At 52.4% G+C, this 17,288-nt stretch overlaps 7 protein-coding genes across 7 annotated transcripts; 4 read left to right on the top strand and 3 right to left on the bottom strand.

Annotated features, from left to right (window-relative positions):
* Nucleotides 1–461: 461 nt before the first annotated feature.
* N7462_006978 (uncharacterized protein) lies at nt 462–1,893 on the top strand (the record flags this gene model as incomplete). The annotated part of the gene is made up of 2 exons (XM_057078696.1): nt 462–571; nt 669–1,893. 2 exons carry the CDS (start codon nt 462–464, stop codon nt 1,891–1,893), a joined length of 1,335 nt encoding a protein of 444 aa, XP_056931366.1.
* A 414-nt stretch (nt 1,894–2,307) lies between these two features.
* N7462_006977 (putative PP-loop ATPase superfamily protein) lies at nt 2,308–3,543 on the top strand (the record flags this gene model as incomplete). Its single annotated transcript, XM_057078695.1, has 1 exon — nt 2,308–3,543. The coding sequence occupies one exon, from the start codon at nt 2,308–2,310 to the stop codon at nt 3,541–3,543; it is 1,236 nt and encodes a 411-aa protein (XP_056931365.1).
* A 706-nt stretch (nt 3,544–4,249) lies between these two features.
* N7462_006976 (LYR motif-containing protein) lies at nt 4,250–4,681 on the bottom strand (the record flags this gene model as incomplete). The annotated part of the gene is made up of 1 exon (XM_057078694.1): nt 4,250–4,681. The coding sequence occupies one exon, from the start codon at nt 4,679–4,681 to the stop codon at nt 4,250–4,252; it is 432 nt and encodes a 143-aa protein (XP_056931364.1).
* A 619-nt stretch (nt 4,682–5,300) lies between these two features.
* On the bottom strand, nt 5,301–8,806 carry N7462_006975 (putative Ras guanyl-nucleotide exchange factor RasGEF; the record flags this gene model as incomplete). The annotated part of the gene is made up of 6 exons (XM_057078693.1): nt 5,301–5,384; nt 5,458–5,886; nt 5,947–7,325; nt 7,762–7,947; nt 8,118–8,442; nt 8,549–8,806. 6 exons carry the CDS (start codon nt 8,804–8,806, stop codon nt 5,301–5,303), a joined length of 2,661 nt encoding a protein of 886 aa, XP_056931363.1.
* A 2,276-nt stretch (nt 8,807–11,082) lies between these two features.
* N7462_006974 (zinc finger HIT domain-containing protein) lies at nt 11,083–11,770 on the bottom strand (the record flags this gene model as incomplete). Its single annotated transcript, XM_057078692.1, has 2 exons — nt 11,083–11,611; nt 11,700–11,770. The coding sequence occupies 2 exons, from the start codon at nt 11,768–11,770 to the stop codon at nt 11,083–11,085; spliced, it is 600 nt and encodes a 199-aa protein (XP_056931362.1).
* Nucleotides 11,771–12,216: 446 nt separating this feature from the next.
* Nucleotides 12,217–14,035, top strand: N7462_006973 (Zn(II)2Cys6 transcription factor domain-containing protein; the record flags this gene model as incomplete). The annotated part of the gene is made up of 4 exons (XM_057078691.1): nt 12,217–12,276; nt 12,371–12,904; nt 12,976–13,116; nt 13,184–14,035. The coding sequence occupies 4 exons, from the start codon at nt 12,217–12,219 to the stop codon at nt 14,033–14,035; spliced, it is 1,587 nt and encodes a 528-aa protein (XP_056931361.1).
* A 703-nt stretch (nt 14,036–14,738) lies between these two features.
* N7462_006972 (NifU family protein) lies at nt 14,739–15,884 on the top strand (the record flags this gene model as incomplete). The annotated part of the gene is made up of 3 exons (XM_057078690.1): nt 14,739–15,029; nt 15,131–15,667; nt 15,741–15,884. 3 exons carry the CDS (start codon nt 14,739–14,741, stop codon nt 15,882–15,884), a joined length of 972 nt encoding a protein of 323 aa, XP_056931360.1.
* Nucleotides 15,885–17,288: the final 1,404 nt, after the last annotated feature.

The following is a 17,288-nucleotide window of genomic DNA, read 5'->3' as shown; positions in this document are numbered from 1 at the left end:
CAAGGGAGGGATTCCCGAGCATCTGACAACGCAACACTGCCCCAATTTGCAGTGATGCACCGAGGCAATCAATTGCCTTTTTCATATCTCAAAGCTTTGAGGTGGATTGCGCGGTGTTTTCTGAATGGTTCGTGTCCGTAGGGAGATCCCTGCGATGCTGGTTACACAACCTGCATTCCCCTCACCTTAGCTGCAGATTCTGCATGCGACCTCTTTTGGGCACATTGGAACTAGATTGCCGCCGGATTTTGATGTCTGAAGACCTAGATTGTGCACAATCCTAGCCTCCCAACCCTTGTCAAACTCTTAGTAGTGCCTCTGGGGTCCCTTTCGCCGAGTATATATTCCGCCGCAAGACCCACTCGAAGCTCCTATCAAAATGGGCCTCTTATGTATGCATATTCCCCCTCGCTTTCTGTCAAAATCTTGGGAACCAAAATCCAGTATTTCCTACACCCGTCATGATATGGGAGTATTATAACGGTAAAATCCTGTTTGTCACAGGCGGAACGGGATTCGTAGGGACGACAGTCCTCTATCGACTGTTGACCCAGTCGACTCCAAAGCATGTGTATGTGCTTTGTCGAGGAGGTTTCACGTATGATTCTCCAAGGAATAATCAAGAACCCCAATACAAAAAAGTGTCTTATACTCATGTCTTCAATCAGGAAAGCTCAGGAAAAATGGAACGCCATGCTTCCAAAACCACTTGCCAATGTTCTCACCCAGAGCCAGCGCATGACGATTCTGGACGGCGAGTTGGGCGATACAGCGACGATGAATCTTCCCGATGATGACTTACAGATGCTCAAAAGGACTGTTCATATCATCATTCATGCCGCAGCCTCAATTGCGCTGAAAAACTCGCTGAGAGAACTTTCTTATACTGTCATTGCCCCAACCCTGTGTCTGACGAATTATGCCTTGAAATTCCCCAATCTGGAGAAATTCATCTTTCTTTCCAGTGCATATGTCAACGCCCATCTGTGGACGACTAGCAAGTCGCATGACGTGACCGTGGAGGAGAAAATCTATGGCCTTAGTCGAGAGAATAAAAGCCCCTTTCAAGATGCACCAGATATATGGCGACAAGTCCAAAAAGACGGCACATCTGACGAGTACGAGGCTCATGATTTCCCCTGGCCGTATGCATACGCCAAACACCTGGCAGAACGACTTGTTCTAGAAAGAGCCGCTGAAAAGGACGCACTAGACAAGATCCTAATCATCCGGCCTTCCGTTGTTGGCCCTGCTGAGGAATTTCCATATCATGGCTTTGCCACATCCTATTCAACGCCATCCACAGCCTGTGCTGCGGCCTATGCGCTACATCCTGGCCGGAAAATCGTCCTGGCGACGCGATGCGAGAATCCGGACCAAGAAGCAACTATTGACGAGGTTCCGGTGGATGTGGTGGCTGATCGGCTGCTGGTACATACCGCTTTAGGGACAAGCGGATGTCTTCATGCCGTCAGCGGAGAGAAGGGCCGCCTGAGCCTTGAGGACTGGTGGCATGCATTCAAGCGCGAGCGCCGTCTACCCTGGAATGTGAAGCCTGTCTGGGTCAAAGAAGACTGGCATTCAGTCAATATGCACCAGTTGGCCAGGAGCTTCAAGATCATCGGGACATCCTTCGCCTTTGCCGAAGATAAAACAGACCAGGTCGCTGAGACGTTAAGCTCGGAGAATTCAGAGAATCTCAAACTGTACGCAGATCGATCGAAGCCATACCATCATACTTTGATTTCACGGCGTCATCACATCCATGATATGGCGAAGTATATGGCAAAGAAGAAGAAGTGGCCCGCGTGCACCGCTGGGTTGTTCTGTAGGAAAGGCAACCCACCCGCCCACCATGTGGATCTGTTGAACGAGAAGGTTCTCGGTCACTAAATGGGGAATTGAGAGATTCTGTAAGAAAAGAAACAGAAAGAAAACTCTCGGTATGGGTAGGACTTGATATTCAAATTATTGTGAACTCTGTTTATGTTGATCCGAGTCTATAATTCTTTGTCAAAAGTCCGAAGTAAAAGAACTTTGATCCTCTTCCATGTCTATACTCAACTACTCAGATAGTTCTCAGCGAGATATCTAGAGTTATCTTTGTTTTATCAATCACTAATCCATCGTTAAATGTATCTAATCAAAGCCAGCCCCTTCCTTCAAACCTAGTAAAGCTGGTTCCTCGAGTTTGTATACAGCAGACCCGCCAGTTGGCCACGGGACGGGCCCACCGCGGGGAAACAGAATTTCTTTTTTTTTGCCCCTCACAACCCCGACTTTGACACTTGACAACCACCACCCACCATGGCTCCGACGGCATGTTTCAACTGCAAGGAGGCGCGGGCTGTCATCATCCGCCCAAAGAACCGCCATAAACTTTGCCGCGCCTGTTTCCTCGAGGTCTTCGAGACCGAAGTCCATGAGACTGTAACCAACGCAAAGCTATTCTATCCCGGCGAACGAGTCGCGATCGGCGCCAGTGGCGGCAAAGACAGCACTGTCCTGGCAGCAGTCATGAAAACACTGAATGAACGATATGGATACGGTCTAGACCTCTGCCTTCTCTCCATCGATGAGGGCATCAAGGGCTACCGCGACGACAGCCTGGAGACGGTGAAACGCAACGCCGTCCAGTACGACATGCCTCTCGAGATCTTGGGATACGGCGAGTTATATGGATGGACAATGGACCAGGTAGTGGAGCAGATTGGGAAGAAGGGCAACTGCACGTACTGCGGCGTGTTCCGACGCCAGGCACTTGACCGGGGCGCTGCGCGCTTGGGCATCAATCACGTTGTGACAGGGCATAACGCCGACGATGTCGCCGAGACAGTCATGATGAACCTGCTGCGTGGCGATCTGCCTCGCTTGTCTCGCGGAACCAGCATCGTAACCTCTTCTGGCGCGTCCGAGATGAAGCGCAGTAAGCCGCTCAAGTACGCCTACGAGAAGGAGATCGTCCTGTACGCCCACCACCGACAGCTCGACTACTTCAGCACCGAGTGCATTTATTCTCCCGAGGCATTTCGTGGTAGCGCACGTACCCTGATCAAAGATCTCGAGAAAATCCGCCCAAGCTCGATTCTCGATATTGTCAAAAGTGGCGAGGACATGGCCGCGCTCGTACCGAGAGAAGCTCCCGACAATGACAAGAAATCAGGGCCCTCTGCCACGGCCGATGAAGAGATTAGCGGCTGTGGAAGTTCGAACGGCCGCACCAGCGGTGGTGAAATGGCGGCGATGGAGAAGGAAATCGGGGATAATGAAGCGGCTGCGTCCCGCGAGACGGAGATTCGCTTCCCCAAGTCTCAGCAGTCAGCCATTTCCAGCCAGAAGACAGTCAAGAAACAGACATTAAGACACTGCGAACGCTGCGGCTATATTTCTAGTCAGGCGATCTGCAAGGCATGTATGCTACTGGAGGGACTTAATCGCAACCGCCCCAAGACCGCGATTGAACTCAGCGTCGGAATGGAGGATGAGGAGAGTAGCTCGACGCTGATGAGGCAAATGGAGCGGACTCAGCTGACCAACAGTTGACGGCTGAAGAAGCCCTGAAGGTATTCACTAGCCGATACCCACCATCGCCAAACTCACTCCGTCCCGCAATGGTGAGAATTCCGCAGATCCACCTAGGACATTGTTCCATCCAGGAGATACCCCCGCAGCTCCGGGACAGGAAGCTTTCCCTCGCATTGGGTTAGAGCAGTTTTTCCAGAAGTCCCCATACCTCCTCTGGCCAACCGACATGTGCTCGGACAAACTCTCGGCCTCCGTTGTCAGATTTATATAGGACCATGTCAACCCACAGCTTAATAAATGTCATGACTGGCCCAAAGCATGGATTTTACGCCGATTTCATGCAGATAAACAGATATCCAACTTCCGAGTGTTGGTGTTTTTGTTCTCAGAAGATTATAGGAAAATCATACATGCTTCAAATATACTTCTATGTTCTTTTGCAGTAATATCTCAAATAGTATACAGTTGTACATAATGCAAACGCCCTAATAACCTCAATATATGCTCCTCGAACACAAGCTCCAATCCATATTGTACCAGCCTCAGACCTGACAAAAATCCAGTTCAGCTAGATGCCCCACGGACCACTAATCTTTTCTCGATCCGTGATTCGATAGCAACAGCAACACGACCCTGACAGAATAAGACGGAAACACGGTGCTCTGCTGACATGCTGACCCCCAGGATGGGTATCAGAAAAGCGGACAAGGATCAAAAGACCCAATTACTCCTTTGGCTTCTCGCCCTCTGCATTATGCAGCTGCGGCAAGTCAAAGCCCACTCGCCGGGCTGTCAATCGGATGCGCTCTTCCTCTTCAAGGTGCATGCCCGGATTGTACCGCTCAAGCAGGGCGGCGTACGTGCGTTGCGCCTTCGCATACTGCGCCATCTGGCTGGCCTCCTGGAGGCGGATGGCCTGGTCTTCTGCGCTGGTAGGAATAGAGAAAGGGAGAGGCACTTCAGATGAATGGGATGTGTTGGCAAATTGTGAGGTTTGCGATGGGCAGGCCGGTGTGGAGGGCGTCTGTTCTTGCGGGCGGAAGAGCGTACGTAGGCGTTGGTGGAGGGGAGACGGTGCAGTTAGTTTGCGGCCAGGGAGCTCGCGGAGGAGCGCACGGTAGGTTGAGCGCGCTTGGTGGGTAAGGGGTTTCGTCATTTTTGGGAAGATATTTGATTTCAAGGTGTCTGATGGTCTTGGAGATCTTCGGGGACTTTTGTCCCAGCGTTCGCCGGAGCCGATGTAAAGGTCACGTGATAATGGATTACCTGAAGACTCTGCCGCTAATCTGGGATCGAGGGATCCGATCAATAAATCATAAGCATGTACGAGTACGATACGGAAGTGGTAAGGTCTGGGCGGATTGAAAACGTAAATATTACGAGTAGAAGTCATATCAAGAATATACTATGTCCAAAGGTAGAGATTTTCTCCGCACCGCGGCTGACGATCACCACTACCACAACAGTGCACTCCTATATACAGAAAAAGAAGCATCGTAGCGGAGCCTTTTTCGATCACATTTTGCTCCCAGGGTCATCTCAGTCATGCCATGGAGCCTGTTCCAGAAAGCATGGAAGCAAAATAAGAATAACAGTCAAAAGATCAATCATAAGCGTCTCGACATGAGATTGGGGGAGGGGGTATGGTGGGAACTAGGTTTCAAGGGTATGTATGTAAACAACATCTGTGCAGTGATTTGGAACGTTTTGGATGAGCGTGGGTGTGTGATCTCCAAAAAAAAAACAAGAAAGAAAAAAGGTCCGGGGCAGAAGGCTTAGGCACGTAGCCAACCAAACTTCTTTCGCCCGGTTTCGCTGCCGGTCGATGGTTCGACTTGCATGCTGCGGGCATAGAGGTCCTATTAAATGCACAAATTAGTTTTCTTTTATTTGAAAAGATGAAGTCGTGATAGGGCTGGACAGGTGGCTTACCTCCTCATCACCGGAGAGCTTAGAGTCCAAAATTAACCGTTCCACGTCGTCAAATCTCTGGGCCTGGGGGTGAGGAGTTTTCTGGCTGCGCTGAATACCAAGGACGATTTCGCCCATGACCTCAAACTTCTTCCAATTGATACGAGATTTGTTCTCGCCCACAAAAGTCTTATTTCCTTCTTCGGCGGAGACCAAATCGCGGCGATGCAGAGGAAGAAACGGGATGCGCTCCGAGAACGAATTTTCCCATGCAAGCCGATAGGCAAAATGGCTTCGCTGAGTGCCCATGAGAATCACCAACCGCATGAACTCTTTTTGAGTTGCAATAGGAATAAGTTCCCTAGTTTGGGTCAATCGAAGGACCGGCGTGCCGTTGATGGCGGCGATCACGGCACCTAGAGCATTGTAATTGTTTTGGCGGCGAAGTTTCTAGTCGTATTTGTCAGTTTGGAGCGAGCATGAATCAGAGTTGAGAACAAAGAGACCTACCGCTGCGATAGACATGAACTTTTCCAAGCACCGGGCGCGATGCTTAGGTTTATCCCGAAGGAGGATCATGCTCGCCACGAAAAATGCTAGATGATTGAATTGTTTGATCATCCGATTGACATTGTGGAGGCTTCGGATCTTGTCTTTATCCATGCCGGAGATGCTCACATGGCGCACGAGATCACGGGGCCGGAAGGAGTTGTACATGACCCAATCGATACGGGTCAATTCACGGGCGAATTCCTCATCGGGAGTCTCCATGAAGTAACGCCATTGGACTTTGCCAAGTAAAGTTCGACATGTCAATTCCAAGCGCAGGGATTCTTTCTGCGCAGCTTCCAAAGTCAACATTGTGAAGGATTGGTTGAGTGTGCTTGAAGGTTTGTCGGTGCTAGATGAAATCGATAAGGTTCCTGAAAGACGCGATGTGGAATCATGCGGTCCGTCGCTGAGGTCTAGCGCGCTCATGTGGTAAATCGGGTCTTCTTCCTCTTCATCCTCATCTTCGTATGTGGCAGTCAGGAAGGGGACTGGGGAACTGCGGCCTGAATTGTCGAAAAATGTCTCAGTAAGGCTGGATTCATCGACATCGCCGTCGCGGAATGCCCAGCCCACGTCGTCGTCTTCGGTATTGGAGTCGAGATAAGAACCGATCTCCTTGGCTGCAAACATATAGAAATGACTCTTTTCAAGAGTGGTGACAAAGTCATTAATGCGTTTCCGCGTTTTAGGATAGGCAAAATCGCCAGGGTATTCAGAGGCCCACAAGGCGACCACGTTCAATAGTCGGAGTTGATCGACCATGCGAGCAAGTTGATCAACGTTGCTGGTTTCATTCTTCTCAAACCTATTGATCAAGGCGTTGAGAAGCGTCGCGGGGGCAGCAAATTTACGATAAAGGCAGAGGAAGATGGATCCAAACTTCGAGTCCTGCTTCGACATGGGCAGGGCGACAAGACGATCGACAAGCTCATCAAAGCTCAGTCCCGTTTCTGCGCTGGAATTGCTCTCGCTGCTCGGCTTGGGGCGCACGACAGCGCGGGGGCTAGCAGTCTGTCCACCTTCTTCCATCTCGTCGTCCATGTTCAAAAAACTGTTAAAGGCGTCCGAGCCTCCGCTATGCCGCCAGGCGGTCTGTAGTTGCTTGCGGTCGTGTTCTTTGGTTGGAGAGTAATCTCCTTGTGCAGAGGGTCGACGTGGATTCAGCCGCGTCCCAGAAGGAGGAGTTTGCGGGGGGATTGGCTGGGAATTACTCCTGGCATTTCGAGACGAACTGGAAGCATACTGTTGCGCCAGGTTGGAGGGGAAGGGATGGTCGGTGGGCGGACGGTGACGACCGTTCCCATCGACAGTTCGATCGGAGACCGACGATGAGCCGCCTGCGGCTCCCGTAAGAACGGCGGTAGGGGATTCGGAATTGGCACGGGTGTGATGCCAGTCGTTAGGAGGAGTGGGTTGAAAAGACTTTGTGGTCGTCCTCGGCGGGGGGAGGGGCAGACAAGGGGGGGTTCGGAGGAGCAGCAGTCACGAAAGCTGGAAGGGAGAAAGTCAGTCAAAGATAGCGGAACGCCACGAATTTATCGACATTCTCCTCGTTCGTCGGGGCTCGCCTTGTGTCGATCGGTGGACTCTGACAGAGGGAAAAGGGTAGCGAATGTTCGTCCCGCGACCCACTTAGTCCGGCCACGGGGGTCAAGGCTCAGCCTATTGCCCATCAACCCATCAACCCATCCGGCGCTTCAGGCAAACAACCACCGATTTCATACAAGGTTCGCAGAGAAGGAGAAGAGGAATAAACGGAAACTCTACACTCACCAGTTCTATTGGCAATAACGTTCCGCAGAACCAGTGCAATACACATCTGTTGAGACCGCGGCGACTCGGGCGAAGTTCGATAGATCTCAAATCGGTCATGGATCGCACCTAGTTCGCTATCCTCCGGGCGTAAATCGCATTTGCAGGCAACCAGCAGGAATGGAAGAGGCGATGCTTCCAAGGCGTCTATAATTATGCCCGGTGTCAGTCAAACAGACTAAAAGAAATGCAGGACAAACCCCCGTCGCCTTCTTTTTCCCTTCGTAGGGTCAAGAGATGGACGGCCTGTCAAAGCATTCGGCCTGCCGGGGGTAGTCTTGATGGACATTAACGGAAGGGGCGGTCATTTTACATACCAGCCATGGCGACCGTTTCCTCGAGCTTATCCGGTTGAGTGGCGTCATGCAAGAGCAGAACGCCGTCGATGATCGGGACTGCGTTATCCTTGCCCATCCGTGGCCAGCCAATCTTCCTATCATGACTGAGAGTTATAGTCTGCAGCTCGAGCTCCAGCAACCGCACAATATAAACCGCCCCGTCCAGCGACATTTTCTTTTTCGTCGACACCGATGACGGGGTGGCCTTCATATCGAGCGCGCATCGAATAAAGCTGGTCTTGCCGGCATTCTCTTCTCCCACCACAGCAATCGTCACTTCCGGTAAGCTGGTTTTCGAGGATTCCTGCAGACGAACAATAGAAACGGCCGTTAGTCATCCGCTTCCAGAGTGAGTCCATCAGGGGAGGAGGGAGGAGACAAAATCATCTCTCAGCATTGCAGATACGCACCTCATCGCCTCGGTGCCGGGAACGTGAGCGAGCCAGACCGTCCTGGCTCGTCCCCGGAGATCCTTCATCCTCCTCCACCAAAGCATGTCCGACCCTCGGGCCGGCATTGGGTTTCCAGCCAGAATCGATTTTGCATAATCCCCCTGCTGGAGCAGATGAGGTGCGGCTCCCCATCCCGGGGCGAGGCGGGACCCCGGCCGGCATCGCCTGCGCTCTATCGCTCGAGGCCCGCTCGCGGCGAAACTGTTGGGAAGTCATGGCGAAGACGGATGAGGAATCGGGAGCGATGCCTGGTGAGCCGACGACAATTGGCGGTCAGGTTATTGGGCGTGTTCGAGTGATGCACCCTGCAGCATATCCATTGTCGACTTCTTTTCTGGCGGGGGAGCAAGTAGCAGGGATCAAGATCGGTCGCAGGATGAGGGCATTTAGCGCATCCCCGAACGAGAGATCGACCGAGTCGGATTCACAGGGTTCACAGGAAACGAATATACTAGTCCCGCATGTGGCTAACGATTCGCTTGGTCGGTGTGGGAGGTTTGGGGGAGGGTTGAGCTCACGAGGTTGAAATGGTCGAGTGGTGGTCGAGATGGTCGTGGGCCCGAAGGAACCGTGGGAACGGACCAGACGGTCAATCACATAAAAATCTAGGGAACAAAGATCCAGTCGATAGATCACGGCGAGTGAAGAAGCATTGATCTTTAGTTCTTGATCTTTGGCCCTTTATGAGAGTACTTTCTAAATTTCTAGACTGGGTCTTATATTTGCAATTTTTTTTTACCAATTTTTTTCCCGCGTTTCTCACCCAAGCTGAACCCCGGCATCTCATTGGCATTTCCCCCATCGACAACCCCCATCGGCGGAGTCATCGACTCCAGATCGTCCACTCATCTCAACTAACCGCTGCCCTGAGCTGAGCTGAACTCCTGGGGGAGCCCTGGGAGTGCCCTGGAACTAGAGCTGCAGTTGAACTCGGCACATGGAACCTGCAGTCTCCCCGATCCATGCATCCGGGCAAGCATACCGTGCTTCCAGCTTCTTCAGCATCTACGTCTCTCGCACACTACGTGGGACGGCGTCTTCCAGACTCCCCAGATTCCAGACTCCGGAGCAATTGTTTACAATGTCAACGCCGGTTTGGCGGTGGGGGGCGCCACCGCCAAATCGCCCATAGCTGACAGGGGCATCGGGAACCTCGGGGCACTCGCTTAGTCGACAGGTATCACCGATGCGTCGTGAAAGGTGAAAGATGCGCCGCATGAATTGTGATTCCCTTCCATGGCCAAGCCCCCAATGACGCTGCAGCAACCGCATCTTGTCGTGGGATTCGCTCATTCGACCACCTACCAGAAGCTGCAGGACCTCATCCCCCCGAACCCCATTACCCTGAGGATCTCGGGACAAGAGTGCAAGAGAGGGGGGCCATTCACGCTGTGCAGAAAGCACATACCAGCTAGCTGATCAACAGTCCGTTATTCTCGTTTGGCCCCCTTTTTTCGCCTCTCAGGCTCCTCCTCAATCCTCCACGGTGTTCCCTTTTTCCAGTGCGCCAACCAGACGAGCCGCATCGGTTCCCTTGAGAGGGTCTCTGCTGGGTGTCCTGTACCCGCACGTTCGACTCGTCAAGTTGGCGGCGCCCGTGCGACCAGTGCTGTCGGAGTATCCAATTTTGCGGTGGTTTCTCTGCCGCTCGTTGGTGGTCTCTTGGGGCCTGGCCGCGTGCAGTCTCCGCCCCAAAGGGGGCCCGCCTTGGGCGAGAGACGCTAAATTTCAGCCTAAGGGGCTAACGGAACCCACTGAACCCAGGTCCTCGGTTGTGGTGAAGGAGGTGAGCTCACTAAAACCACTAGGGATGCTAGGTTACTTCCCCTTAGTCTTGGGGCTGGCTGTCAGACCAGGGATGAACAATAGGCATATGATGGGACATATGTACGGAATAGATGGCTCCCCCGTTAAAGGGTAGGTGTCGTACAACTGCACCGCACATGTATCTCTGTCGAGTTGAGCTGTTGAAATCGGAGCCGCAAGAAGTACGTACTTCGCCTTGGCTCCTCTGCATACTTCGCGCTTTAGCTTGGACCCCAGTTTTCGTACTTTGTCCAGGATTACGACAGCACTAGGGACGTCAAACGGAGGACACACAAACACACTACTGTAGTACCGAATATACCCGTTTTAGCCATAAGCGATGTCAATCCATGGATCGAATAGATTAGTTCGAATAACCCCCCTCCTTCTTCCTTTGGCTGATAGGTGTTTGCCGAGAGGGGATTCGCCCGCATTGGACACCAGTTTGAAGGGTAACCTCAACCCTATAGAACCGCAAATGTCGTCACACAAGACACAGTATAACTCCGACTTCCCAAATTGGTATATTGCAGTTTTTCCTTTTCAATTCATTGTCCAGCAATGAGCATGCGAGTAATTCAATTTAAACCGACAACTGTGGCCAATGGGGCACGATGCGATACCAGTCATGTACCCTGGTCTCTCAACCATTTAACCAAACAGGAAGAGCTATCCCCAAGATCGACCTATCCCGAGACCCCCGGAGCTAGGTGGTCCTGGTTCACAAGCGCCAGGAACGCCATGAAAGCCTCCGCGCCGACACCTGTCTCCGAGCCCTCCTCGCAATCCTGTCGGAGCTTGCGCACCTTGCCCAGGCCGCGGTTGAACCCCTTCTCGGTGGTCCAGGGACCTCGACTGCGACGCGAGGGTCCTTTTCCTCCTCGCCCATGGGGCCGACCTCTCGTGGGCGGGGTATACCACTCCTGCCATTCTTCTTCCTGTGTAGCCTGGTACATCTCCTGCAACTGGCCGCGCAGCTGCGGATACCGGGTAAAGAGCGCCTGGAGCTCCGATGAAGTTGCGACCGCGGCGATGGGGGGCTCCTGGCTTCGTTTACTGTCCGGGTTACCGGTGGGTGCCGGAGAAGCGTCACCGTTTTGAAGCTGTGACGGATGGCCCGCGTCGGCCGCGGGCGGCTGGGCTGGATCCTCGTTCAACGGGGTGGGTTTCGGGGCACAGTATATTTTATGAGATTGCGAACAGGCCAATGAGCAACTAAAGGTGCACTGGATCAGCAAGACTATCGAGAAGGCGTAGGGGGAATATGGTCTCAGGCCACGGAGGGAGGTAGTTGTCGTCGTACCTCATCAGTGCGCATGTTGGACAGCGATATTTCGACGGTTCCGACGAACACACCTCGCAGGAACCAGGCATCTTGTCAGGTAAATTCTGGAGACGCTCGGAGCTGACGCATCACATTGGGCCAATCAACACTCCAAGACGGGTGGCAGAGAGCGAAGGATGAGGCATATACTCATGTGCAAACACCGCATCACGAAAAATCGAAAGAAGCTGCGGATCGCTGCCTTAGGCCGTTAACGCCCCGCAACCTAGGCTTTCCCGTTCGTTTTGGTTTTGATCGCTCGATCGCTTTTATCAGGCGGGGCCCGTTTTAGGCTTGCACGTGACGATCTAGCTTCATGATCTCGACAGGACGTGCTCTCTCAGCATAAGAAACTACTGGCCGAATGTTCGATGTTTGATTGAAAACTCGTACTGAGCCTAGCCTATAGCTAGCACGCTGCTTATTTGCGCCCCGTTATTAATGGATTATCCGCGCGTACCGAGCCCCCGCGGAGATCGCATCCATCCCCATTGAAATGGGTGGTACTCCTTACCAATCCAAAGGCTGCAATACTTGCCGTCGGAGGAAAGTCAAGGTAGGGGTTGCCTGTCTGCTCGGGTGGACTGGTTGCGATTTCCAGCGGGACCAGTGACCCAAGATCAAGTATCCCAATCCTGACCCTTGTCTAGTGCGATGAAGCTAAGCCCGAGTGCATGCGGTGCCTGAAGAACGGCCACGTCTGCACCGGATATGAAAGGAACTATGTTTTCATCCACAATTCAATTGAATACGACAAGATCCTGTTCCGGCGGTCGCGGGACCCTGTCAAGAAGGGAACTAGCCAAGCAGTCGAGTCCAGCTTGCCTAAGACGCAATTGGATATTTCCCACTTCAATGTCAATTCAGGAGTGCGAACGCAATTTGTCGCAAACTTCATCGATTGCTTCGAACCTTCGGCAGAAATTCGGGACGGGAAAGGTGCTGCGGTCACGCACTTGCAGGATACTTTTCCTCTCTTTGTTAGCAGCAGTCTAGTCCTCGACAAGGCTATCACAGCCCTCAGTGCCGCGTTTCTAGCCAAGCGCCAACATGATCCGGACTTATTAGTGTACAGCACGAGGCTGTACGGAGAAGCGTTGCAGATCGTCCACAGTAGAATCCAGTCAGGGCGCAAATGTGGTCAAGATTCGTTATTTGCCACGGTCATCTTCCAATTATATGAGGTACATGCCTCCAATGAAGAAAGCAAATTCTCTTCTCTTCCAGGGATATACATATTAATGCCATTCTGCAGTTAATCAATTCGTCCCCCCTGGGCTTCCGCGCATGGTTGGCCCACGTTCAAGGGAGCAATGCCATCCTGGCTCAATACGAAAGTCCGAATCCACCTAGTGTGTCTGAACATCTCTTCTGCCGGCAGCTGAAGTTTGTCACCGTGAGTTTATAATCTCCAAATCTCGATATATTTCTGCAACAAAGAATAACAAGAGGCAATACACCAGGTGTGTGATGCCATTGGCATGCGAAAATCAGTGTATTCTTATAATCAATTCTGGCGAGCCCCGCCAGTAGAGAATCCATGGCGACAGCCGGTCGATGATATCCTCGACTTAATCATCAAATGCTCGGAATTAATAGAACAGATCGACGTTCTTATACACCACGGTGTCCCTCGGCTTCTGCAGGACCAAAATACGGCAAAAGTATTGTTATCTCGTGGCCTTTCTTTGAGAGACCAACTCGACTATAGTTATGGCGAAATGCAGGAGAAGCTGGGAACACCCTGGTCTTCTCCCCACCAGTCGTCCTTTTGGACTGACCTCGACCACTCTATCCCTCAGTACCTCTTCTCCAGCGTCATTGAGTTTCCTTCCCTTACCTGCGCAGAATCTCACTTACTCTGGTGGACCACCTTCATCCTTCTTTATCCACTAATTAACGACTTACTCATCTTCCTCGGTCGATCGCGTAACAGTGTTTCCTTGACAATATGGGACGTTACATCCTTAGATCGCGAGATACCGTCACATGTGATCTGGCCGTCGGGGTCTCCCGAAAGTTTGGTCGATGTAGCTGAGCATTATGCAGACCTAATCTGCCGCTCGGCCAAGTTTCTTGTCCAGCCAGAAACTAAGGCGATGGGAGCTCAGATCTTACTGGCTCCCTTCAGTCAAGCCACACAATTCTTCCACAGCCAGGGAGCGACGGAAAAGCACCGATGGTGCCAGTCTGTCTTCATGGTCCTTCCCCGGTTGGGCTTCGGTATTGCCCCATTTCTGAAAGACATGATCTGGCCCAAATATGAAGCTGCTACTGGGAAAAAGGTTTCTTCCCCAGAGTCAGAGGCCAACTAATGTAACATTTCAGGTCTTTTGGCCCCTTTTACCCAAAGATACGATATATGTATATTTGAGATTACATGTCTCCAATGTATTTTCTGTGACGTTTAATCTGTACATAGTACCATTGCCCCAAGTGTCAGACAAGATGTTGATTACTACCATGTCTATGGTATTACATGTTTGGACATCAATCAGGTAATGACTCGCCTTTTACAACTAGATGTGGCGGGAAGACACCCAAACAACACAATCGCTCTTAAGGCATCCACGCGGTATAATCTTAACGTTCTCCGGTTGATGGTACTAAGATGGTTGGCATACATCTACAATATAGTGACTACGTCACAGTATGTAGGGTCTCTGCTTGAGGAGATCTTGCCGAATGATGTAGACCGTGATCTTGGAAATATGGACAAGAGATGAATTGGACTCCCTAGCCACTGCTTTTTTCAGTCAGGCGATCGAGCAAGGTGTATGACCATGAATCTATGGCTTTCCGAACATCGGCAGATTCTATGAGAAAAACGTCTTCTCCTATTGGGCCGCCGGGTCTGCCGATTTGTCATCTCACCGTTCTCCGAAGTCACATGACCCAGACATTGCGTCAGAGTCCGCGCTCCGGCGCCTCTCAGCGCTTTTTTTCTGATAAACATCTTTTGTTCCATTGAACATACTGGCAGCTGCATTGCATAGCCCAGAGATTCTGTTTTCAGTCATGTCAATGAGCACCACGTCCACCAACATGTTCCGCCGTGCGCTTACTGGCGCTCGGTGGGCCATCCCATCCTCCGAGGCTTGCGCTCGAACTACCAGACCCGCGGGATTCAGTATCTACCGGAATGTTTCTAGTGCTGCCCGGCTGCCTACTCTTACAGCATCTGAGACCCGTCGTCGGCCGACAGTACGGCCGCACCAGCAGCCTGTAGCACAGAGTGGAGTGAACGGCTTGTCACCGACTAGCCGGCGAACGATCTTCATCCAGACGGAAAACACACCCAACCCCGATGTGAGCACCTATCTGGCCCCCCTCTCTCTCCGCCTCCTTTGCGGCGAGAATACACCATGGCCATACCTTCTAACATTATTGCTTTCTTCCCCCCGCCATAGGCCTTGAAGTTCATCCCTAACCATCGCGTCCTCCCCGAGGACTTTCCCACCACTTTCCTCGAATACCTCTCCCCGCGCTCCACCCTCGCCGCACCACATCCGTCCCCTCTCGCCGCGAAACTGCTTGATGTCGAAGGTGTCACCTCCGTCTTCTACGGCGCCGACTTCATCACCGTGACTAAGGCCAGCGATGTCAGTTGGGCGCACATCAAGCCGGAGGTCTTCAGCTTAATCACTCAGGCCGTGACCGCCGGTGAGACCATCGTGTCAACCATTGAGACCGACGGCGCCGAGGGCTCTCATGAAGGCGAGAATGATTCGCTTGCCTTCAACGAAGATGACGATGAGGTTGTGGGAATGATCAAGGAGTTGTTGGAGACCCGCATCCGGCCGGCCATCCAGGAGGACGGCGGTGACATCGAGCTGCGTGGCTTCGAGGATGGTATTGTCATGCTCAAGCTCCGCGGCGCTTGCCGGACATGCGACTCCAGCACAGTGACTCTGAAGAATGGTATTGAGTCGATGTTAATGCACTACGTGAGTCTCACACTGGCGTTGTGGTGGTGAATTCTTCTTTGGCCGAATCACTAATAGTTTCTTTTCTTTACAGATCGAGGAGGTCAAGGGTGTGGAACAGGTCATGGATCAGGAGGAGGAGATCTCCATGCACGAGTTCGCCAAGTTCGAGGAGAAGCTGCGCCAGCAGAAGGGTGCCGCGGCCACGGCCTCAAGCGCGCTGGACAATGCGCCGTAAGCGGTGCAAATCGGTCATTCCATGGGAATATTTGACGACTCTCCGGATGTGCATTGGGCTTCCGATGCCCACCGCCTATTTGTTTGATTTTTTTATTTTTTTTTGGATCTGTGTCTCCCAAAATCTTGTATATTAGTTATAACCCATCTGCGCATGACCCAAGTCCTTGCCATCCATGCTTTATCCACGGCTCTAGAACCATGCACGCCCGGAGGGAAAGACTGTCCATGCCCTCCAACGCCAACCGGCAGACCTAGACTCCATCGTATAATTCTAGACCCCCCACCACCCAAAAGCGGCCACCGTTCCAGGAACCTCGGCGACGATCTAGACAAACAGTCCCTTTGGGTCGGGCTCTGCTAGTGTGGAGGGGAATCCGGCCCGTCTGCAGGTAACGCGGGGCTTTAGAGCGTGACCAGAGCCAGTGAAAGGAATTACAGCACGTCAAGGCCGCTCTCTCTCTCTCCCTCTTTCTTACTTCTCGCCCGCGCCTGGAGAGAAGCCCCCCCTCCACCAGAGTCGCTCGTATATCCAGCCGCCCCGTCCATGCGCTGCTATCAATCGTGTTCGGGGGCCCCGCACTCGTACCGCGAAATGCTCGCGAAGCTCTGCAGTGATTTCTAGAGCACCAAAGCTCACCGCGGGGGTGGCGCGAGCAAGCCACTCAGCGGCCTCGATTGTTTGCTGCGGTTTTTTCGGGCCCGAGGTGTCTGGGTCCCCTTCCCAAGCCAGCCCAATCGCACCCGTCCACATACGTCAACTACATAACAACAGAACCCCCCTCCCCCGGAGGCTGGACCTCGCGGGATAGGCCGAGCCGGTCGAGACCAGGTGTGTGTGTGGCAGGACCAAGAGAGGCGCTGTCGTGAGCAGTTTTTCTTTGGCCGAGCCTTTTCTCCCCCTTCGACGTGCTTGGATTTGGGAACGCTGAAGGTGTTGGGGAGAGAGGAGGAGGAGGGAGGGTTTCTGGAGGACAGGGTCGTGGGCTTGAGAGTAGGGGGTCTTGAGGATTAATCAAGGACATTGGGATCTTGACCGGGAGTGAGATCATTCTACGGGGGTCTTTTGGTTACGGTTATAGTTCTGTGCTTGTGGGGGAGGAAGAGGAAGGAGGGGGGAAAGGCCATGCATGGTCGTGGCCGGGATTGCGCACGTAATAAATCGCGGTCAAAGAGGAGGACGAGGCGGAGGAGAGGGATGGTTTGACGGAGCTTAGGAGGTTCCAGGAATGAACCATGAAGCTTCTTTAATTTTTTTTCCCTCTCAATTCTTGAATTCTTGGTTGAGGGCGATTCGTGACGAATCTTGGCTGGGTGTGGTGGAAGTGTAGTGGGAGGCGACAAAAAGACAGCAGAAGGACATATGGGATATGGGTCTATACTAGACCTCTCGTGACATTCTATA

This window comes from Penicillium macrosclerotiorum, assembly GCF_028827735.1.
Source record: "Penicillium macrosclerotiorum strain IBT 26536 chromosome Unknown utg000007l_segment0_segment0, whole genome shotgun sequence".
Classification (NCBI taxonomy): Eukaryota; Fungi; Ascomycota; class Eurotiomycetes; order Eurotiales; family Aspergillaceae; genus Penicillium; species Penicillium macrosclerotiorum.
Note: the sequence above shows the minus strand (reverse complement) of the source record. Positions and strands in the feature narration are given on the sequence as shown.